This window comes from Diabrotica virgifera, chromosome 9 (assembly GCF_917563875.1).
Source record: "Diabrotica virgifera virgifera chromosome 9, PGI_DIABVI_V3a".
Classification (NCBI taxonomy): Eukaryota; Metazoa; Arthropoda; class Insecta; order Coleoptera; family Chrysomelidae; genus Diabrotica; species Diabrotica virgifera.
This window is the reverse complement of record NC_065451.1, coordinates 51,844,976-51,870,639: the sequence shown is the minus strand read 5'-3', so window position 1 is coordinate 51,870,639 and position 25,664 is coordinate 51,844,976. Positions and strand designations below refer to the sequence as shown.

The window sequence follows — 25,664 nt, the reverse complement described above, 5'->3', positions numbered from 1 at the left end:
TTTGAAAAACGCGAAAATGACCATTTTTAAGACTTATTAACTCCGTTAAAAATTATTATTATGAAACTCAGAAAGTGACTAAATCAAAGTTTAACGCCCCCCTTCATGAACCTGAAGAAATATGTGTCATTAATGTATTACTAAGCTGTTATTTTTAAGTATTAACAATAAGCCGTAAAGCCGCGCTTACACGATGACAATTGGCGAGACAATTGTCATCACGTGGTTGCGGATTGTCGGAGGCCAGTCCAGTTGAACGAGAAGATGTTTATACGGGGCCAACTATTGCCATAGCAGTAGACAGCTAAAACATGGCCGACTGCTCGTCATCTGTTGTGTCCGGTGAGGACTTAAAACTTAATGTTAAATCAGCTTTACCGGGAATTTATCAGTGAGTCTTGCAATGTGCTAGAAGAGGAGTTATTTCTATCCTAGCATTTCTATCCTTGTACAAGTCGTCTTGGTGGTCCCACAAACACCTGTGTTCTTTGTAAAGTTCAATGAATTTTAAATTCATTTCGTAACTCCACTTTGGTGCCATTTTGCTAAAGAATAACCAGACGTATAGTTCAAGCAATCTATATAGTGTAATAGGTAAGATTTGTAGCTTTCTTTGGGTTGTTCTTCTTTAATATTAGGCCGGCAGCTGGTGTTTTCTGGTAATTAAATATGTAGTTAAAAATATTTATTTATACTTAAGTAAATAGCGTTAAAGCAGGACATAATATTGTATGTGTTAAAATTAATTTTATCAATTTTTTAATAACATTTAACCTCACAGGGACCTCCCTCTTACCGCATGCTTGCATTAATAACTGATGTAGAATAGCTTTTATAATTAATCTTGTTATTGTTAGAATTACTGATACTAAAAGAACTTTATAAAAACACAGTTAGATCTAAAATTACTTTAGGTATACAGTTCAAAACTTTAAAATTCAGCACAAAATGCAAGCATGTCCCCGCTCTTTTTTTTATTAAAAATACAAAATCTAAAAATATTTTTTTAACCGAGTCTTTTCATTAGTACACTTATGCTTGGAAAATGAATTACACAACACAACAATTAAAATACTGATACACTTAACTCATTTTCTCCTTCTTCCGTATTTTCTTCGTCACTATCATCGCCCAATTCAATAATAAATTTATTTCCACCATTAATGTGGAAGTGCCCAATCTTCTTATAATATTCTTCCACTTTGATCACTTTGGCGATTCTTTTCTGCCAGTCTACTTTGGTAATATTGGCTACTTTTTTTTTAATGATCTCAATTACCTTTTTGTCAAATTTAGGAAATTTATTTGAACGCCTTATACTTGGTTTTAATTGTCCCCAAATTAACTCAATAGGATTGAAAACACAAAAGTAGATGGGAAGTCTCAATATAGTGTGTCCATGCTTTTCGGCAATACTCTCTAGAGCGTATAATTTTCTAAATTGCTTTGTGTGTAGAACTTCAATAAGTTGTTTTTTTGTGTAAAAATCTTCGAAATACAAATCATTTTCCATTAAAAAATTTTGTAGGTCAGCTTTCTTTGAAGATGTATTTGGTATTTTAGTGAGTTGTCGGGAATGATAGGAAGCGTTGTCAAGCACTATTACGCTGTTTTTCTCCAAGTTTGGGATCAGCGAGTTTTCAAACCAATCTTCAAAAATGTCAGCTTCCATATTCTTGTGGTAGTCAACGTTACAATCTTCCATTTTCTTCCCACATAATTTTAAAGCATTCGGAACCCATCCCTCACTTCCTCCGCAATGTACAATAATTAGTCGCGAGCCTTTATTTGCAGGCATTTCTGGTATGCACATGCTTGAACCATCTGTCCATCCTTTCTTTACTGTATCGTGGGTATCATACCAAGTTTCATCTAAATAATAAATTCTCCTATTTTCTTGCCTATATTTAGTAATTTCTTCTAGGTACATATTACGTCTGTTGACTATTCTTTGGCTTTCCATAATTGCTTGACGTTTATTTATTTTTTTGAACTTAAAGCCCATTTTTTTTATCCAATTTTGAAGAGTTTTCTCACAGCAGTTCATATTTCGACCGGTTGTTTCCAATTTCTTTCTTATTATTTCTATTGTAGGTATTTCATTGCTTTTGTAGCAGTCGTATATTGTGGTTTTCAATAGTTTTACAAGTGAAGGATTTAAAGGTCTTGAAAATTTGTAGTCACATCGTTTCTTGCGATGATAGGGTTCATTTTTAACTATTTTATATACAGTAGAAAGTGGAATTTCTGTTAAATCAGAGGTGGCTTGTGCCAATAGTGTTTCATCGAAGCCGAATTTCGTACGTAGATTTTTGTATACATTCAAACATACTTGCTGTGTTTCTGCATTTAAATGCATTCGAATCTTCTTTATGATCTCTTTTTTTTTAGTAATTACATTCACACTAGCACTGGCAATTTCTACAATATCAGCGTTATCGTACGCGATATTTACATTATCCCACGGGCGCCACATCACTATTCACATTAATTAAATTACAATAATCAACACTTGACACTCTCCAAACGAAATACTAAACCAATATTCAAAATAATTACAGCAAACAAAACACTAGTATCACTTAACACACGTACACTCCAGTACTAATACACTGCTAGCTACCGAACTAAAACTAATCTTTTGCACGAAACTTGTGAATAGATATGCGGGAGGTCTGGCCGTAAAAACACAGATGCTTTCACAAAGGGCCGCTTCTTAAACGTTTGACCTAACATCTATATTTGAAGAATATCATATTTCACCGGCTTAAAGCTATTCTACAGTATTTTTTACTTGGACAATAACACTAATAAAACAAACCACGTGTATGTTTTGACTGACACAAGAGAACTAGAGGGAACTGGCAAAAAACAAGACAGCACTACTGGCCTACACCGTTCACACGGCGCCAATAATTGTCGCGACAATTGAGATTTCGAGTGGTGGGGGGCTCACTGGGCGCAGCTCATTGTCCTCAGTCTACTCCCGGAGACAACTGAATTTTAGGCCAATTGTGAGGGAAGTTGGCAAGGCAATTGGCCTGAAGTGTTAAGACGAAGACAATAATTTCATGCCAGTCAGTTGTCTTCTGACAATTGTCGCGACAATTGTCATCGTATAAACGCGGCTTAAGATTGTATTTACGCGGCTGTAAGTGCGAGTAAGGTGCCCCATTGGACTGCCGGAATGGCATCTCTCTTGCACTCACCATAGACGGCCGCCTAATACGTGCTGGCGCTCATTATTATTACTTAAAAATAACAGCTTAGTAATAAAATAATGACAAAAAATTTTTTTTTACATTATTTGCCATTATAATTGCCGAAGATAGTAACATTTTTTTCGCAACTTTAGAGAGAGCATGATGTCTCCTCAGCAGTCAGTTGGATACTGTGTATTTCACTCTTTTCACTGCGTCCAGGATGCAGCGACCCTCCACCATCCACCTTTAAAATCCACCATCCAAGCCACCATCTAGCATCCTGCAGTGCGGCATCGGCTAAAGAGTAGCAGTCTTTTGTTGGCAGATTTCTTAGAAGATCAGCTATCAAGGCTGTCCAAAGTAGAGGTGACATAACTTCTTGTGGACAGCCTCAACCTGATCTTGCGTTGTTGCTTTACCCAGAGTAGATATTACCATCCTATTCTCCAGGATGATCTTATCCATCTGCATACTACTGCAGATGTGCCTCGTTATTACGAGAATTATAACATTATTAAATGCCCCTTCGATATCTAAAAAAGCAGCAATTGATATCCCTTTGAGTTTGATACTATGCGGATTGACGGTATTGAGGCAGTTTTCCGTTGGTTTCCCCACAGTAGTACAACAACCATTTAAACTTTCCTAGTCATGCCTGTGGATTTTCAATAATAAACCGGTTTAAGATAATTTCTTCGCGCATCGCTGCTCTGCTCCTGGGTTTTAGAACTAGCAGGGATATATGGAGAGGTAGGACACGTATAGTTATGGGAGTTTCACGGTGAAACCATACCTCACGGGAGTTATGGTATGGTGAAATCTGATTACCTGGCGTGGGGCAATGAGGTCCTAGTCTCTGAAGTGGGTCTATTTTCACCGGGATCGTGTAAATTACCTACCCGCTACCCTTTTATTATAAATAATATATACATATTTTGGGAAAACTACGAGTTAACTTCATATAAATTATTTTTATTTCTTTAATGACATATGCACAACTAACTTTTTTCATTCTAATTCATTAATTCTTTACAGGTCGGCCTTACTGTAGTGGCTACAACAATAGTTATTAGTCTTTTGAATCCTTGGATATTGATACCCACGGCTGTTATTGTTTGTATTTTTTACAAAATTAAGCAAATATTTCTTGTATCCAGTAGAAATATTAAACGGATCGAAGCTGTCAGTAAGTATAAATTAACAAATCAAATAATACAATCATACTGTTTATTTTTTAAATGCCACTTTCATAAGTTAATGTTAAAATGTATGTTATCCAAATTAACACAATGTAAAGAATAAATTTTAAACATTTATAAAATAAGACATTTTAGACATTTTAGAAATTTATAAAATATTCAGTGTATTAAAAACAAAACAAAGGAATTATCAGGAAATGAGAAAACATTTTTGAAAACCCAGCAATACGTCGATTTTTATTAAATGGGGGACACATTTTCCGGTACTCAATTATTTTACATTCCTCCTAATCTAAGGTTGGATATCAATATCACTATCTTTACAGTACATGAGACTTTTCTTCTTCCAATACTACTTTCTCCTCTTATCTTTCACTGTATTGTCTTATTAACCGGGCAAGGTGGGCCCAACGGGCCCGAGACGCCAATTCTTTTATCATAAACTGATAAAAAAGTTTTATTGAATTTTATGCATCACTGAATTTGTTTTAGTCCGTTCTTTAACGGTAAAATATTGCAAAACCTCTAAATTTTAAAGAACCGCTTGGATTGACATGAATTTGGCATACACATAGCTAACAAGAGAAAAGTGATATTGTGCCGATATGTGCTTTTGCCCTGGGGGTGGTTTTCACCCCCTCTTGAGGGTGAAAAAATATTCGTCCAAAGAAAGTCAGGAAATGGATAAACCGGCTAATTTTAAGTAACTTTTCTTCTCTAGAGTTTTTTCACTAAGTCAATACTTTTCAAGTTATTTGGCAGTGAATATATTCATTTTTTCAACAAAATAACCACGCTTTTAGACGGTTTTTCGTAAATAACTCAAATAGGAAGTATTTTGTCGAAAAAACATTTTTAGCGAAAATATAGCCTGTAAAAAAATTTAAAAAATGGTGTATATATCATGTCTCTACACCTAGTAGAAGCAGAGTTATAGCTAATGAAAAATAGGTCCATATTCGTCAAATTCCAAATGGAATACTTTAACGTGAAATAACCAAAAATTAAGCACTTCTCGGGGAAAATTCATTACAACTTATTTAAAGTGTTTAAAAAAAGCTTCATTTTTGTTTTATAAAAAAAATTTCTAAAATCAAAATTAAACAAGTTACGCTCAAAATAAAGTTAGTCCCTTTTGGTTTTGGTAAAGAAATCGAGAAAATCACCCCCTAATTAGTATCTTAAATGAAACCAATCGTTACGACTTCACAAGTTTCTTGACTCGTGTATATATTGTTTATACGATCTGTAAGTTTCATCGGTTCAAAGTCCTTATTATTGAAAGGGCTGTAGTTAAAAGGGGTTGAACGAGTCACTGATCACGAATGTATGCACATTTAGAAACACCAAATCTTAATCAATTTTTGTCTAACAGAAAAACAAAAAAATACATGATATTCAGAAAAGCAAATCTGACTTTTTTATTTTTCGAGATTTTTGGTATCTCTAACAATTTTTAAGTTATTTTGAAAAAAACATATTTTTCAAAATTTAAAATTTTTAAAAATTTTACATTGAAACCAAATTTTTTCAAAAATAAGCACTTTGAATCCATGAAACTTATAGGTCATATAAACACAACATAAGTAAAATAATTTGTGGAGCGCTAAAGATTAATTTCATTTAAGTTGCTAATTAGGGGGTGGTCTTCCCGATTTTTTTTGCAAAAACAAAAGGGACCAACATTATTTTGAGCGTAACTTGCTTAAATTCAATGCTAGAATCTTTTTGTAAAAACAGAAGTAAAGCTTTTTTTAAACACTTTAAAAACGTTGTATCGGGTTTTCCCCAAAAAGTGCTTAATTTTTTGGATATTTCACGTCGAAATATTCTATTTAAAATTTGGTGAATATGAATCTATTTTTTATTGGCTATAACTCTGTTTCTACGAGATCCAAAGACCTAACGCGTACACCATTTTTTTTACTTTTTTATATGCAATATTTTTGCTAATAACATTTTTTTCGACAAAATACTTACTTTTTGAGTTATTTGCGAAAAACCGTCCAAAAATGTGGTTATTTTGTTGAAAAATGAACATATTCACTCGCAAATAACTCGAAAAGTGTTGACTTGGCGAAAAAGCTATATAGAGCAAAAGTTACTTAAAATTAGTCAGTTTACCCATTTCCGGATTTATTTTGGACATATATTTTTTCACCCCCAATGGGGGGTGAAAGTCACCCCCAGGGCAAAAGCACACATCGGTACAGTATCACTTTTTTTCTTTGACATGTGAGCTATACGTATGCCAAATTTCATGTCAATCCAAGCGGTTCTTTAAAATTTAGAGCAAAAACCGTGAAAGAATGGACTATTTAGAACTATGTTTCTTCTTCTTCTTGTGCCACTCCTATCGGAGATTGAAAATCATCAAGGCTACCCTGACTTTGTTTACAGCTGACCTAAAAAGTTCATTAGTGGTGCAGCCAAACCACTCTCTCAAATTCCGCATCCACGACATTCTTCTACGGCCTGGATTCCGTTTTCCTTCTATTTTTCCTTGCATTATATTTTGAAGTAATGCGTATTTATGACCTCTCATCAGGTGACCCAAATACTCGAGTTTTCTTCGTTTTATCGTTAATAAAATTTCTGGGTCTCTTCCTATCCTTCGTATTACTTCAAGATTTGTGATTCTTTCAACCCAACTTATCTTCAGCATTCGACGGTAGCATCACATCTCGAAACTTTCAATATTTTTTATATTGTTCTGTTTGAGAGTCCAGGCCTCTACACCGTATAATAGCGTGTTAAATACGTAGCCACTTAGCATTCTTAATCGTAGAGAGATGCTTATATCTCTGTTGCAGAAGAATTTTCTCATCTTTATGAAGGTGGCCCTGGCAATTTCGATACGTCTTTTTATTTCATTGTTTTGGTCTCCAGTTTCGTTTATTAAAGTTCTTAAGTATTTATAACTTGATACTTTTTTCTATGTTTACTTCAATATAATCATGAGCTATTCAAAATATTCATTATCATTTTTGAAATTATTGCGTCGAAAGAATTTTGTCACGTAAACGGGCAACACGGGCCCGTCGGACCCTATTTATATTTATACCTAAAGTCTAAAATTTTTTTACCGAAGGTAATCTGGCAGTCAGGTAATGTAAACATCCCTTTGATGTGAACATCAAAGAGATGCTTACAATACGTGTTATATCTATTGTAAATGAATTTTAAAAACTGATAATCATTGGTGGAATGCAATAATATTGTTAGGTAGGTACCTGTACATATCTTGAAATAAATAATGCATCTGTTATCAGCCGTTTGATATCGATGTTAGTGTCGACAACTAAGCTCCTAAAATTATATTGAATTACAGTGAAAGTAGATAGTGAGAATAAAATGTCCCGAAAACCATTATCTGCTGCAGAGCTGCAAGATATTGCAAATAATTTATGGGATTCCGATGATGAAGAATCTCCTACAGTAGGTGGCATTGAAAGTGACTCTGAAATTGAAGATCATCTTTCGGAAGCAAGTGAAGAGGACGATCAGCAAGTAGTATTGAGTGATAAAGAAGAAGAATGTGTAGCTACAAGTTTCCAGATTTCAGAGTGTGTAATTTTTAAAACTAACGATGGAATTAACTAGAACAGTCAACTACAACCGACAGGACGTATGCGATCCTACGACATAATAAAAAGCAAAGTGCACAAAGTAATGTTAGCCCCTGGTCAAAGTGTAGATGATCCTGTTGACTACTTTTGTTGGTTTGAGGACGAAAAAAGTTGTGAACGAAATAGAGAAGTGTACAAATAAAGAACTCGAAAAAGTCATGGGGATAGAGGACTGGAAATATTGCGACTCTACAGGGCTACATATATGCCTTTATTGGACAACTAATAACTTCAGGTAGACCGGATACTATAGTAGCACCTTTTTTTAATCTAGACAATTTAAATTTAACTTTAATAAAAAATCAAAAAAGAATATTAGAAATACATGGGTAAATATGAATAGTTCATTCAAGAACAGTGGTGGGCCCAACGGACCCGAGTTGCCTGGTTACGTAAGTAAAATATGTTGCCCGGATAAGGGTTAAATATCTGTTTTCTTCAGATTTCAGTTAATTTCCTTTGCCTGGTCAGTTTCTTTTACGCATTCAGTTTTATTCTGCATTTTCCGTTTTATTTCACATTCTATTTTTTGACATTACTAATTTTAAACTTTCATTGTCCTATTTGCTACTTTCGCTGTTGTTCTCTTTGGACTTTCTTCATATGCCTTTCTTTAATGCTTTTATATATTTTCCTGTCAACTGTACTTGGATCTGTATTATAATCACTTTTTTAAGATCTTAGCGTTCACTTGTTTCTCATAACTTTTTCTTGTTTTCTGCATATTTTAGTTCAATTAGGCATGCCTCATCTCCCAATTTCCTTGAGGACTTCACGTTTACCTAAATGTCTAGGAGTTGTTTTGTTAAACGGCTTAATGATCTTTTTAATTATTCTGATTTCTTCCTTCAATTATTTTTGTCCTACACGCATTTTTTATTATCTTCTTTCGTATCTTTGATCTCAGGTACCTTATTCTGAATTATATCTATCAGTTTATGTATTTTTTGTCTTTCTGTTGTTTCTAAATTGTTCTTAATGACTTTCTGTTTTTGCAAAAGGTTTATCTTCTTAGTGTAGACTCCCTCTTCTTTATTACTATCATTTATGTTGAATCCTTACTATCAACTATAACACTTTTAAGTAATTTATTAAAGCAAAACAAACAGAAGCTGCTTTAAAATCTTAAATTTAGACAATATTCTGCATTTATTTTATCACTGTGCCTATATTAGTCTGCTGTGAAAACTGATTATGTATTTTAATTTACTTTTCATTATTTCACTTGAAAATTTATATAATTAAGGCTGAAAAATTAAACACCTGTAACACAGTATGTTAGGTTAAAAACTTACTGTTGGGTTAAAAACTTACTTCTAAATTAACTTTTATTTATTTTTCAGCTCGAAGTCCAATTTTTACCCATTTAGCAGCCTCCCTACAAGGACTTCCAACAATAAGAGCATTTGGAGCAGAGCAAATTCTCACCCAAGAGTTTGATAATTTCCAAGATGCCTACACCTCTTCATATTTCATGTTCCTAACTGCCAGTAGGGGCTTTGGATTCTGGTTGGACTTGCACTGTGCCTTTTATATTAGTCTGGTCGTCATCAGTATAGTTTTTTCCCAAAGTGGTAAGTTGGTATATGAGAGTTATTATGTTTTAGGAATGAGTAACACTGTTGAAGAAACGTTAAATATGACTACAATGGTAAAAAAATCAATATTATAATTTGTAAACAAACACATGTTTAACATGTATGTCATTAAAACGTCCCACTGTATTATGATATAATAGATTACCGCAGAATTTGTCTTTGATATAATAATAAGAAATAAAATGTAGAATAGAGAAGGCTAGGAGTGCATTGAATAACATGGCCAAACTCTTTAAAAGCCACAACCTTAATCTGGAGATAAAAATAAGGCTCCTACGATGTTATATCTTCTCAATATTGTATTACGGAGTTGAATCTTGGACACTCACTGAAGCAATAGAGAAAAACTTAAAGCCTTCGAGATGTGGCTATACAGGCGACTCCTAAGGATGGAGTCATGGGCGGACAAGATAACCAACGGACCGTATTACGAAGAGTGGGCAAAGAAAAAGAGTTGATATATACCATTAAAAGGAGAAAGTTAGAATATCTCGGACACATAATGAGAAACGGCACTAAATACAGATTACTGAAGGTAATCCTTCAAGGTAAAGTATTCGGAAAGCGAGAAATTGGGAAAAGAAGAATATCATGGCTCCACAACAACTAATCTATTTAAAGTATCAGTTAATAAAATAAGTATAGCCAGAATGATCGCCAATATTCGAAACGAATAGGCACTAAAAGAAGAAGAGTAATAATAATAAGCATCAGCAGAAGATTCTACATCATTGTTACCATATTTCAACACGAATGTATATTGATGACCCAAAAAAATGCAACACCTAGAAGCACAAATATTTTATCGTCATTTCCATGAAAAAATTATGGTGGCTCCTTCTTTATTTTCTATATTCAATTAGGTACTATATGGATAAATTAGAGGAGTATATCTATGGAGCATTGATCGAATTAAGTGGTCTATATTATATTGCGACTTACTGATCCAAATTCTTTTTATGGCACTCCAGAGGTTTCCGAGTTTTCTGGAGGACGTGGTAATCGAATTAGGTTTCTACCTACCATATCCCACATTTGTTCGATGGGTGACAAATGAGCTGATCATGATTAATTCCTGTATGAACTCCATGTATTTACAGTCAATATGAGACCTTGCAAGCCACATAAAAAAAGCCATAAAGCACCGGGAATAGATAAAATACCGGCAGAACTACTCAAGCAAGGAGGAAGTAATTTGACACAACAGATGTACCAGCTAATACGAGAGATATGGATAGCAGAAGAAATCCCCCAACAATGGAAGAAAAGTATAATCTGCCCTATTCATAAAAAAGGAGACAAACTGTTGTGTCAGAATTATAGAGGCATCTCTTTACTTTGTTCGGGATACAAAATATTCACAAACATCCTTAATCGAAGACTTCAACCTCTCACGGAAAAAATCATCGGGGAATATCGAGCAGGGTTTAGGCAAAATAGATCTACCATTGACCAACTATTTACAGTTAAACAAATACTAGCCAAAGCATGGGAATATGACACGGACGTTTACAATCTCTTTGTAGATTTTAAACAAGCCTATGATTCAAGAGATAGAACAATTCTACCTAATATATTGGAAGAATTTGGCATACCATCAAAATTAATACGACTAGTGCAAATGACAATGACAGAAACAGAAGCACAGGTATGTATTCAAGGACAGATCACTGATGCGTTTACGATAACGCAAGCACTGAAACAAGGCGACGGACTGGCTCCAACGCTTTTTGATCTTGTTCTTGAATATGTAATTAGACGGTTGACGGTGAGCGGAAATAACATACTTACAAACAAATCTACCCAATTAGCAGCATACGCAGATGATATAAACATAATGAGCAGAACAATGAATGCAGCGGAAGAAACCTACGTTGAGTTGAAACAAAGTGCAGAAGCAGTAGGGCTAGCAATAAATACAAATAAAACAAAACTACTCATACAAACCAGATCAAATAGACCGGCGCAACAACACTTTATTGACGATATAGAACATGTGAATAGATCCACGTACCTAGGAATGGATCTGGTTGCAAGCAATGAAGAAGAACCGGAAATAAATAGAAGGCTTGTGCTGGCAAATAAAGCCTATTTCGCGATGGGCCACATATTCAAATCGCGAGACGTACACCGGAAAACAAAACTCCGGGTATATAAAACAATAATCAGGCCCATAGTAAGTTATGGCTGCGAAACATGGGTGGTGACACAGAAATCTGCCAATGCATTAGATGTGTTTGAAAGGAAAATATTACGTAGGATACTGGGCCCAATAAGTGAAAATAACAACTGGCGAATTAGGTATAATAGAGAAATATACGAGCAATAGAGCGAACCAACTCTAGCACAATACACTAAACTGTAGAGATTACGGTAGGCAGGGCATGTGGTCCGCATGCATGAGAATAGAATCCCCAGAAAATTGCTGAATGCAAGAATGCAGGGAAGAAGACCTGTTGAAAGACCTAAAAAGCGATGGGAAGACGAAGTCGATGAGGATGCCAGGAACTTCCTGGGAACGCGTTCATGGAAAAGAACAGCGGTAAATCGAAATGATTGGAGAAGCTTGTTGAAGGAGGCCAAAGCTCGATTTGGGCTGTAGTGCCATTGGATGGATGGATGAGACCTTGCGCTATCCTGTTGAACGAGCGCATTTGAATTGGTTTGTAGGTAGAGATGTAAGTAAAACTGGTTGCAATACGTCACCACTATTTTGTCTATCAGAGTACCGTTAATAAGAACTAGAGGTGATCTTTTTCCAAACATATAACACTACATACCATAATGCTTGGTCGACTTACTATATGACATTCAACAGCCAAGTATATATTTCGTTTCTCGCCTCAAAAACGTCTTACCCTTATGCGCCCATCAGAGCCAACCAAACAAAACCTTGCTTCATCACTGAAGAAGACAGAATTCCATTGGTCATTCCAGTTTTACCGAGCTCTGCACGGAGCCTTATGCTGTGGTGCCAAAGGTAACACCAAACGTGGACAGTATGCTCTCAGTCCCTTTTTAAGTAACATTTGATTAACTATTCTCGTTGAGACTACCCTTCCTGCAGCTGTAACCACATTATCTCTTACTTGATGTACACTGTCCCGTCTATTTCTGAGAGCTTTCTCTCTCTTGTCGTTTTCCCATTACTGAGGATCGTGATTTCTTCCAATATTCCTAACAATGTTTCTCCATTGGTTTCTATCTTCAGCTGCTCTAAGAGCTTCGCAGAATCAGCTGCTCTAAGAGCTTCGCAGAATGAGTTTTCAGCTAAATGCTTTATTTGGTCGGACCATCTAGTTGGTGATCGTTCTCTTGATCTGCTCCCTGGAACGTTTTCAGAAACAATTAATATCTCCAAACTGTCGTCACCTCTGCGAATAACGTGACCAAAGAATTGCAGTATTCGTTGCAGACATAGTGTGGATAGCCTTTTTTTAATATTGAATTGGTTTAGAATGGAAACGTTTGTCCTACCAGCTGTCCAAGGTATGCGCAGCATTCTTCTCCAGCCCCACATCTCAAAGGCATCAAATATTTGGCGCTCGCATGCGAGAAGAGTCCAAGTCTCTGCTCCGTATAGAAATGTTGAGAATACAAGGGTATTCACCAGTCTCATCTTAATATTTTGAGAGATAGATCTGTCTTTCCAAACTTTAGTTAGGCGACTCATCGCATTTTTTGCCATACCAATAAGTCTCTAAACTTCTGCTTCACAGTTACCATCGTTAGTTATAATAGACCCGAGATAGACAAAGATATTTACTATCTGGTGTTTCTGTAACATGTTAGTCAGTTGAATAGTGTCAAATCTGTCAACGACCATTATTTTTGTCTTAGCTTTATTGATTTCAGACCAAGTTTATTGCTTTCGTGCTCAACTCTTCGCAGAAGATCAAACATTTCTTGCTCATTTGCTGCTATAAGTGTTCTGAGAGCAAGAAGTCTAAAATGGCGAAAATTACGGCCTGGCAATAGTCTAGGACGCCTAGATTCTCTACGATGCCCATAAGTCTCATCATTGGACCACCTCCTTCAAACTTTTATCACCGCACAGATGATGGATTAGCTTCATCCCTTCGTGAAATTTCCCGTAAACCAAAACTGACCTCTTTCGTACCTATAATGCGTTCGTTTTGCTAAATTGCCAACGACCGTGAACTCTTGGCATTTTAATTTTTTGGGTAAATTAAAAACAAACCGAAATAACTTACAAATAAACTAAAGATAAATACACAGAAATAAACGTTCTTGTCTTTTCAACGAAAACTTTTCATTTATAAATTCGCAAAGTGTGTGTTATTGCGTTGCCGCTCCTGTAATACTTAGAGCAGCTTTATCGATAGTTTCTTATGTAGTTTTGTCTTCTGAATCCAAATCTGAAAACGGCATTTCGATATCTCTAACCGTCTTCGAGATAATCAACCTAAAAATCTAAAATGTCACGCCACAATAATTTTATTTTCTGCCGACACACTAACCGTCAGCTGAAATCGTTGCTAGTAAGTAGGCTAGCTTTTTAATATGAATTTATCAAGCAAAGCATAGGGTATTTACATTTGAGGTTGACACTTCGTGAATGTCAAACTAAATTTTAAATGAAGTATTAATAAAATATCAGCGACATTTAATAGTGAATTTAATTATTATAATATAAAATAAATAAGATGTTCAAAACTACAGTTTGAGTATTAGCCCAATAAATAACCGTTTTGGAGTGTAATTTCCAGGGGCAACTCCGAATTGCATGAAAATTTGGATTTAGGTTCTACTTACCCTCCACTTCAAAGTTGAATTTGTGCCGTAGGTTGCTTTTACTTGGGGGGTGACATTTACCCCTTCTCGGGGGGTGAAAAACGCGTTTTTAAAATAAGGCCGGAAATGGATAAATTGACTTATTTTCAGCACCTCTTGTTCTATAAAGTTTTTTACGTAATTCAATACTTTTCGAATTATTCGCGATTTCAAATGTTGATTTTTCGACAAAAAAACTACGTTTTCAGACCGTTTTTCCCAAATAACTCAAAAAGTAAATATTTTATCGAAAAAAATATTTTTAGCAAAAGTGTAGCCTATAAAAAAGCGAAAAAAATGGTGTACCAGTAAAGTCTACAAATTGAGTAGAAGCAAAGTTGTAGCTCATGAAAAATACGTTCTTATTCGTCTAATTCCAAGTCGAATAATTCAACGCGAAATCACCGAAGAAAGAAGCGTTTTTCGGGAAAACCTTATTAACATTTTTAAAGTATCGAAAAAAGCTTATTATTTTTTTTACAGCATCAAAAATAAAAGAGTTACACTGAAAAAAAAAGTTGGCCCCTTTTTTTTGGTAAAAAAAATCGTGAAAACCTCCCTCTATTTAGCATATTTAGCACTCTAAATGAAATTAATCGTTTTGGCTTTAAATCTATTTTAACTGTATGTGTATTGTTTATATGATCTGTAAGTTTGATTGGTTTGAAGTGCTTATTTTTGAAAACATTTGGTTTTATAGTAAAAAAAATGTTCTAAAAATGTTTGAAAAATTTCATTTTTTCAAAATATCTTAAAAAGTATTAGTGGTAAGAAAAATCTTAAACAGTAAAAAATGTAGGTTTTGCTATTATAAATATGCTAGTTTCATTTTGTTTCTCCGTAAGACAAAAATTGGTTAAGATATGGCTGTTCAAAATTTGCATACACTAGTGATTAGTGACCCATTCAAGCTTTCTCAATTATAACCCTTTCAAAAATAAACACATTAAACCGGTGAGACTGACAGATAATATAAAAAATAGATAGGTAAGTAAATTGTTTGTAAAGCGGTAGCGATTAATTTCATTTGGGGAGCTAAACACGGCGAGATTTTCATGATTTTTTACAAAAAAAAAGAGGGCCAACTTTATTTTGAGCGTAACTCTCTTATTTGTAATGCCAAAAATTTTTGTTAACAATTAAAACAAAGCTTTTTATAACCACTTTAAAAAAGTTTAAATGGGTTTTTCCCGAAAAGTGCTTAATTTTTCGGTGATTTCACCCTGAAATATTCGATTTGAAATTAGACGAATAAGAACGTATTTTTCATGAGCTACAACTTTGTTTTTATTTGACTGATATACTTTAGTGATACACCATTTTTTTGGGTTTTTTATGAGCTACACTTTTACTTAGAATATTTTTTCTATAAAATTTTTACTTTTTGAGTTATTTGCGAAAAACCGTCTGAAAACGTAGTTTTTTTGTCGAAAAATCAACATTTTCAATGGCAAATAACTCGAAAAGTATTGACTTAAGTAAAAAACTCTATAGGATAAAAGTTGCTTAAAATCAGTCAATTTATCTATTTCCGGTCTTATCTTGAACGTATGTTTTTTCACCCCCGAGAAGGGGTGACTGTCACCCCCCAAGTAAAAGCAACCAACGGCACAGTTTCAACTTTGAAGTGGAGGGTAAGTAGAACCTAACCAAATTTTCATGCCATTCGGAGTTGCCCCTGAAAATTACACGGTATCGCCGAATTTCCCGTTCATTTACTGGGCTATATATTTTGAAAGCAATAATTTATTAAAAACTTTAAAAAGGTTTATACGAGTATACGGCCTCCCCTTTAATGATAAACGGACTGTTCCATTTGTTATGAAATGAAAATTGTTATTATAGTCGGTTCGCTAAACTCAGACAAAACTGGCTAGTGATTTTAGTAGGTAATCAATTTTGACAAAATTGGCAAAATTACTAATTATATAGTAATTATTAACTATTAAGTAATTTTTTTTGCCAAATTGGCAAAATTACTGACTAAAATCACTAGCCAGTTGTGTCTGAGTTTAGCGAACCGACCATATGAAATGTTGTTTGGAATAAAAAATTATGGTCTGATATGTAATGTGCATCCTTCTAATGGAAAAAGATTTGAAAATTTTTCTCAAATTATGGATACCAACAACATTTTCATTTATAATCATCATATATCAAATTTTATTAATTTTATACGAGGTATATAAAAAATATGAATTTCGATAAAGACTACCTTTATATAGTTCAAAATATTTAAATTAGAATGATATAATTGCAAATTAAAACATAATTTTTAATTCTAAACAACTTTTTATAATAGCAATTTTCCATATTATGAATTAAAATACGCAAATACACAAAGTTTGTTGTTTTTGCGAAAAAAAAGGAAAATACTTCAGTTAAAGAAAAAATATCGTGGTAAAAATTTTATCACATATATTTTTAGATAAGGCCTGCAAAGGAATACTTTTGATCAAAAAAAAATAACCGTATATAAAGTTTTCCATTTCTTGTAGCCATCAGTATATTATTGTTTTATTGGATTTTTGTCTTGATATAATTTTTTTCTGCTACAGATTCATTGGGAGGAAATGTCGGTCTTTCACTGACTCAGGCAATTACATTATCAGGAATGTTCCAATGGGTAATGCGAGAATGGAGCGAACTAGAAAACCAAATGACTTCAGTAGAAAGGACACAAGAATATACCGACCTACCCATAGAATCAGATAACGAGAGAAAACAACCTCCAGCAGATTGGCCAAGTTCAGGAAGCCTAACGTTCAAAAATATGAGTTTGAGGTACTCCTTGGAAGCTCCTTGTGTACTTAAAAATCTTAATTTCGAGATAAAACCGAGAGAAAAAATTGGCATCGTTGGAAGAACGGGTGCTGGGAAGTCATCTTTGATCCAAGCGTTATTCAGACTGGCAATAAATGAAGGAAGCTTAATCATAGATAATGTCGATATAAATACTGTTGAGCTGAAGGTGTTGAGGTCTAAGATATCTATTATTCCACAAGAACCTGTGCTTTTCTCGGGGACGCTTAGGAAAAATTTGGATCCATTCGATGATTACAGTGATAAGGTAAGTATCCTTTTGCCTTGGGAAAGTATATTCAATTATTATCTTTGACATCATATGAAGTTGCTTTAAAACAATTATAATCTAATATTGTTCTGAAGCTAGTTCCTTGTGGCATTTTTAGAATCAACTGTTTATAATGGGAAATAAACCACAATTTTACCAAAAAAAGATTTTATTAACGTTTCGAAGCCCAAATCGGGTTTCGTTGTCAAAATACAAAATACTACTAAAATAAACAAAAATTTTGTTGCTAAGTAAAAAAATATTCTTGTAATAATTTATTTAATCTGACTCATTTATATTGGCAATTCAGTCGTATGTTATACATTTTAAAGTAGAAGACTTTAAAATGATATCGTCAATATTTATGAGTTACGTTTCTGGGACGACTTTACTAAAAGATAGTTCATTCGATTACATGAAATCAATCCCAACTCAAGAATATCTGTCACAAAAAAATATCATAGCATGTGATCTGTCTTTAAAAAGACAACCAAATGCAACGATGACAGTAAAATTCTCGCGTTAGAGATTCTATAGTAGATCGCGAGGGAAAACCTGGTGCGAGAGCACGCCAAATAGAATTCTATTTTAGTGACGTCACGTTGCCTAGCAACCGTCGATTCTCCCAGTATAAAATTCTATTTTGTGACGTCAGCAAAATAGCATTCTATTTGGCGTGCTCTGGGCCCAGGAAAAACCTCGTGATACTATCCCGACATCGTAAACGTCTTACATTTAATTTACTTTCAAAAAATATAATACCAAATTCTGACTTAAATAGGTTTAAATTATAAATAATATTAATAATACATATACAGGGTGAGGCAGATAAAGGGCCTATTAGAAATATCTCGAGAACTAAAGGCAACAGAATCATGAAAATTTTAATTAAGGGATTTTGAAGAGTCATCTATTTAATGAAAATATTTTCATCTATTTGCTACTTCCGGTTATACCGGAAGTCGCTTATAACTTCGTTTTTTTAAATGGGACACCCTGTATATTTTTACATTTTTGGATTCTCTTTGACGTCGTCTTTCTTAAAATATGAGGTTTTGTAATTTTATACAGGATATTTTAAAAAATAATTACGTTATTTATTAATTTCGTAGCAATAGTCACACCCTGTAGAATTGTAGTAGTTTGATATCTAAAACTCTACTTACGTTCAAGTGATTTTTAATATAGTCTACTATTGTTAGGAATCATTAGTATAGCTAAATTTTTAATTTTAGTATACAGGGTTGGTCGAAACTCGGAGTGAGTATTTTCTGAGTTTTCTTAAATGGAACACCCTGTATTTTAGTATTGTAATGAAATGATATTTTATGGTACTTTTTTATTTCTTAAGCATTCTCTGCACCTATCTGCTTTAATTTGTGCTTAATTGTTCATCGCACCAACAATCTTAACTACGTAGGTATTTTGATAGCTAAACCATTATTGGTAATTTTAAGGATCAGTCTGGATTAATATGTATTTATTTCTGCAAAATTATTTGTGACTGAATTTTTTCACGGCCAACCTAATAAAATTTTACGTATTTTTTGTTGCAATTAATGTTTAGATTGAATCACCAATAACTCACAAATTAAAGCAATTAGGTATAGGGAATACTTATAAAATAAAAAAGTACCATGAAATATAATTTCATTACAATACTAAAATACAGAAAATATTCATTCCGAGTTTCGACCAACCCTGTATAGTAAAATTTCAAAATTAGCTATACTATTGATTCTTAACAATAGTAGACTATATTAAAAATCACTTGAATGTAAGCAGAGTTTTTAATGTCAAACTATTACAATTCTACAGGGTGTGAACGTTGCTACGAAATTAATAAAAAAACGTAAATATCTTTTAAAATACCCTGTATAATATTACAAACCTCATATTTTAAGACAGAAGATATTGGGGAGAATCCAAAAAGGAAGAAATATACTCGATATGTTATTGACTTACCAATCAATTTAGTAATTAGTACAAATTTTATATTTTAGTATTACTTATTGTATATCTATGTATTATTAATATTATTTATAATTTAAACATATTAAAATCAGAATTTGGTATTAGTTTTTTGAAAGTAAATTAAATGTAAGACGTTTACGATGTCGGGATAGTATCACGAGGTTTTTTCCTGCTTTTCCCTCGTGATTTACTATGGAATCTCTAACGCGAGAGTTTTACAGTCATCGTTGCATTTGGTTGTCTTTTTAAAGACAGATCACATGCTATGAAATTTGTTTATGACGTATATTCTTGAGTTGGGATTGATTTCATGTAATCGAATGAACTATCTTTTAGTAAAGTCGTCCCAGGAATGCAACTCATAAATATTAACGATATCATTTTAAAGTCTTATACTTTAAAATGTAAAATATACGTCTGAATTGCCAATATAAATGAGTCAGATTAAATAAATTATTAGAAGAATTTTTTTACTTAGCAACAACATTTTTGTTTATTTTAGTAGTATTTTGTATTTTGACAACGAAACCCGATTTGGGCTTAGAAACGTTAATAAAATATTTTTTGGTAAAATTGTGGCTTATTTACCATTATAAATAGTTAATTATAATCTATCAACACATATCCTTATAAGTTATTGTTGTTGCAACGAAAACACATCTGTGTTCGTTATCTTATTTAACAAACAAATTGAAAGTAGTTGTTTTAAAGTCAATAGCATACAAAATTTAAATGTAAAACGAATAATGTTTAAATTGTTTTTATTTATTTTTTTTTTTATTTTGTGGGTGTCAGTTTTATCACCTCTAGTCCTTGTGCAGATTTCAGTTTGCGTGGGCACGCTCCTAATCAAATTATCAACATTTTGTTGTGGTAGGTTGCTCCCATCCTTTAAGAGCAGCTTGTACTAGCCGTGCGGTGTTTTGTGGATTATCCCGGCGAGCTCTATTTTTTCTTTTAAGAATATCCCATAAATACTCTATAGGAATAAGCTCGGGTGAGCAAGCAGGCCACTCCAAACAAGGGATACCTTCTGCTTCAATGATGTATGTAGTTACTCTAATGGTATATAGAGGTCCATTATCATGCAATAAAATTAAATTTTCTCCTGTTGCACCTCTCCAGGGCCTGACTACAGAATATCAACATACCTGTGAGCAGTTAAAGTTGATTGGATGAAAATTAAAGCAGTTTTTTACGGATCACCATTCCTCTCCAGAACATTACACATTACACATTACACGTCTTGTATATTTGTGAACAGATCTGACAGTTTTAGTTCTTGCTTGTCTTCCTCGACCTCTAAGTACACGATTTCGTGGGTCATCTGATTGTACACAAATCCTGACTTTTTTGAAAATAGCACATTTTGTCAATTCAAAATCTTCCAGTTTTGGTGGTGAAGACATCAATTTAGGCGATCAATCTTGTGCTGCCTGGATAACTCGGGAACCCATAACTGTCTCTTGCGATATACTTCTTAGTACGAACTCTTCTTCTTATCATTTCAACTGAAACAATTACACCTGTAGCTTCCAAAAGCTGCCTTTGGAGCTGCAGGTGAGAAATGGTTGGGTGTCTTCCAGATGATTGGACAATTAAACGATCGTGGAGAGCCGATATTACTTTTGGCGACTTTCCCTTGCTTTATTTTTGAACTTTTCTAGTTCCTGTTACCTAGCATAGGTTTTGGACAGAACTCCCTGTATTAAGCCTAGTTCTACAGCTATGTCCCTCTGAGAACATTACTTTCTCCACAAGACCAATAATTAATATTTCCTCGTTGTAAGTTCTATAACCCCACATGAGGCATATTTTCGTTTTTGGACGCAAAAGTTAGTTTATTTATTTTCGTTCAATGTGCAACTCAAGCAAATAACCTATACCGTACCGAGCTGTACTATCCGATCTTCTTATTTGTTTATTTTCAATAAAAACCTTTATTCTTCGCAACACTAACAAGTTTTTTCAAAAGAAATAAATATTAAAAATGAATAACCATTTTCAATTTCGTTCGTTGCAATCCGGGACTGCACGCTGGGGTTTGTTTTGGTTGGATCAGGGAGAGCAGCATATGTGCCTCCTGATGAGAGACTAATAAGTTTCGAAACCGGTAGGGGTGCTTGCAGCACTCTCTGATTGGACTAGAATATGGTTCGGCTGTTTTTTCGTTTTGCAACGAAATTGAAAATGGTTATTCATTTTTGATTTACATTTACTCTGTGTGGAGTATGAAGGGAACCATTTTCGTTGGAACTTTACGGCGCTGAGCAGATGGGACGTGAATTGTAAATTGTAGAATTCCCCCATCTTCCTTAGTCTCAGTATCCGTATGGCTTGCAAATTGGAGAAGCCTCGGAGGTGTAACCAGAGAAGGTTCCCATTGTTTTCATTCTGGTGGGATGGAGAACAGCATTATGTCGTTTTATATGCCATTAGAGTGAAAACTTAGTCTTTTTTTAAATAAATATTACTTTGAAATACATGTCCATATAAGTCCTCAATGTTGGTTTCGTGTAGGGATAAAGGATTTCTTTATTTGGAAAGGATTCATTGAGTTGTCCCTGTTTAGGATTTTGTCCTCTTCAGGGTATGTGTTGAATGTAGTTAGTGAGGCAGAAAAAGCAAACATTCCGAATAAACTCTGGGGCAAGGTGTGGTTGGCCTGAGTGTGTGTGTTGCCTGACGGTGGTAGTTCAGCTGACTGTCAGAGATCAGAGAAGAGGGTTTGATGGAATTGATGTTGGTTCCATAGACAAGTGTGTGTACTGTCCGTGCTTTCTAAAAGCTCCCTAAAAACCATTGTACAATGGACAAGCAAGCCTGAATTCTGCGTCGGTGGTCAGGAGGTGGTTTTGAGCATTGTGTGGACAGTGTGCGTTTAAGTGGTAGAAAATAGTGGCGGCTATTTTTTTAGGTCGAACAGGTATAATTGTGCAATAAAGTTGGAAAACTGCAAAAACCAGATTTTCCCTGTTCGGGGTAGGGAAGATGAGTTAGAAGAGGAGGGTACGGTAGGCTAGCGGAGTAGCCTCAAGGATTTCGTCGTATTCTGCCGGGAGTTCGTCAATGCATGTTTCCATTAGAGCGGACGGTGGGTGAATCTTTTTCCGTTTGGGCTTTCGGTGGCAGAATACGTTGCCAAGAGAAGAACAGGAACATTTGAGCGATTGTTGTGTGTCAGAGAGGGGACCGTTGATTACTTTAGATGTGAAGTTCCTGTTCAGAAAGTTTATTCTCTCGATAATTGTGGGGATATTAGACAGGTTATGGATTTCATTAAATGGGAATCTCCAGTGCTCGTAGTTTGCTCTACGCAGGATTCTACGTTTCACTCGCAACAACCTCACTTTCTGTGCTCTGCTGAAAAGGCTATAGAGACCTGCTTTGTACTCAATGAGGGGTCGAATATAAGTCTTGTAAGTGTGGATGAGAGTTTTCGTGTGTGTCTTGCCAATTCTCCCTGGGAGAGGGTTGAGAAGTATGGCTCTATTTCTTACCCTATCTAAAGTTGCCTTTAGATCTGCATCCCAGTTGAAAGTCCTGGTAAACAGAACTCCCAAATAGGTTGCAGTCGGGCTAAGCACGAGCCTTTTTCCCACCAGTCTCAGTGAGTATTGGTCGTCTTCATTTCTGATGATTCTGAGTGACACAGAGGAGGCACGAAACACAAATGTTGTTGTTTTATTCGCGTTCAACGTAACTCTCCACTTACAATACCATTCTTCGACCGCGTCTAGCAGAGCCTGAGCTCTTCTGTGAATGAGTTGTGGATTGTATCGTGTAGTTGTTGTGAGTAGAGCCGTGTCGTCTGCATAGAGAAACAGACGTGTGCCTGGGATATTTTGGTTTCACAGGTCACTGTTGTAGAGTATGTACAACAGTGGAGCTAGAACTGATCCTTGTGGAGTAAATGGGGTTGATTTCTGATCATATAATTCCATATAAACTAAAAAGGGGTAGTTCCCTGGGTTGGCTGTATACCTTATAGTTAAACAAACTGGAACATGAAGTAAAAACCACTTCTATGTAAAAGGTATATTTACTAAAAATTTTTAGAATCCCAATGGATTCAATAAAATGAGTTCATCAGAACGTTTTCCAACCTATCGGTCCATCATCAGTGAATTTGAATACTTGCAAAATAGCCCCAGAACCAAACAATGGTTGTGATTATAAATAGATCTACATTATGTTAAAATAAATTTAAAATGGCTAAACGCCGATGTTCAGAGATTAAACCTCTGGGAACATAATGTCCCCATAATGTTCAGGGATTAAACCTCTGTCATGTTCCCAGAGGTTTAATCCCTGAACATCGGCGTTTAGCCATTTTAAATTTATTTTAACATAATGTAGATCTATTTATAATCACAACCATTGTTTGGTTCTGGGGCTATTTTGCAAGTATTCAAATTCACTGATGATGGACCGATAGGTTTGAAAACGTTCTGATGAACTCATTTTATTGAATCCATTGGGATTCTAAAAATTTTTAGTAAATATACCTTTTACATAGAAGTGGTTTTTACTTCATGTTCCAGTTAATTCCATATAAGTTTGGGTACGTGTATTTATACTGCACTAGGAGAATATACCTCTGTATCCCAGGCAGAGGTTTATACCATTTTGTATTGTGCATTAGACATTAAAATGAAGGCTTCTAAAATGAATCAGATCAATCCACAGATAGCTAGCAGGCATGGGGCTGTAGACTATATTTGCTTTATAAATCGTATGGCATTACTTTCCCAATATTATTTAAATTTTATAGGCAGAAAGTTTTTAATCTGGATTTTGTGTTTAGGTTCTTTGGGCCGCCTTAGACGAGGTGGAATTGAAACATGCAGTGGAAGAGATGAGACACAATCTATACGGCAAGATGGCGGAGGGTGGATCCAACTTCAGTGTAGGTCAACGGCAGCTACTCTGCTTAGCGAGAGCTATCATCAGAAACAACAAAATCTTAGTTCTAGATGAAGCGACCGCTAACGTTGATCCGATGACGGACGCTATTATCCAAAAAACTATCCGGGAAAAGTTCGCCGAATGCACAGTGCTGACGATCGCTCACAGACTAAACACGGTTATGGACTCTAACAAAGTGTTAGTGATGAACGCCGGAGAAGCTGTTGAGTTCGATCATCCATATACGTTATTACAAAATAAAAAGACTATATTTTATGGCTTAGTTAGGAATACCGGTAAAAATATGGCTGCGCATTTAAGTGATATCGCGAAACAAAGTTATTATAACATACACAATAGTAGTAGTAGTTAATTTTTAGATATATTTTTTTTATAATTATTTTAATGTTATTTTATAAATAAGGAATAGAAATATATTTGTTTTAAAAAATGAATTTTTTCTATCTTTCTTTTTCCCCATTCTTCCCTTTTCAGGAATGGCTATTCCTTACACTTTTTCGCCATTCATTCCTTTCTATCGTGTCTTGTTCACCTTAACCTTTCTACCTAACTTTCACTGCTACACTTCTTCTTCTTAAAGTTCTCTCTCCTATCGGAGGTTGGATATCATAATGGCTATGGTCACTTTGTTGGCTGCTGCTCTGAATAGTTGTAATGAACTACAGTTAAACCATTCTCTAAGGTTCCTCAGCCAGGAGATACGTCTTCTTCCTATGCTTCTTCTTCCTTGGATCCTTCCTTGCATAATAATTCTCAGCAACTCATATTTTTCTCCTCTGGTAATGTGACCAAAGTACTCCAGCTTTCTAGTTTTTATACTCTTCAAAATTTCTAACTCCTTAATTAAACGTCGTAGCACTTTAACATTGGTAATCCTTTGAACCCACTGAATTTTCAATATTCTTCTGTAACACCAGATTTCGAACGCTTCTATTCTTCTTATGTGTTGTCTCTTCAATATCCAAGCTTCCATTCCGTATAGCAATATAGAAAAGATGTAGCATCTTAGAGCCCTCAATCTGAGAGGCACCTGAAGGTCTTTGTTTGTAAGCAGTGTCTTCGTTTTTATAAATGCTTGCCTTGCAGTTTCAATTCAGACTTTAATTTCTTTGCTTTAGTCATTTTTGTCATCAACCCATGTGCCCAGATATTTGTAAGTCTTAATTTTTTCTATTTGGGTTTGTTCTATTATTAACCTTTCATTTCCATGGTCTGACTGCTACACAGTCTTTCCATATCCTCGGCTTTCATCTACACCTCTTTCC

At 34.6% G+C, this 25,664-nt stretch overlaps 1 protein-coding gene across 6 annotated transcripts in view; it reads left to right on the top strand.

The window, feature by feature from the left end:
• Positions 1-24,833, top strand: part of LOC114327196 (ATP-binding cassette sub-family C member 4) — a 206,232-nt gene extending 181,399 nt beyond the window's left edge. For all 6 annotated transcript variants that reach the window (XM_028275727.1, XM_050660971.1, XM_028275730.2 and 3 more), the window contains 4 exons: positions 4,239-4,389; positions 9,375-9,605; positions 16,982-17,493; positions 24,278-24,833. In XM_028275727.1, the coding sequence (XP_028131528.1) occupies positions 4,239-4,389; positions 9,375-9,605; positions 16,982-17,493; positions 24,278-24,751 (1,368 nt within the window). In that variant the 3' untranslated portion in view covers positions 24,752-24,833. The remainder of the gene's footprint in view (positions 1-4,238; positions 4,390-9,374; positions 9,606-16,981; positions 17,494-24,277) is intronic.
• Positions 24,834-25,664: the final 831 nt, after the last annotated feature.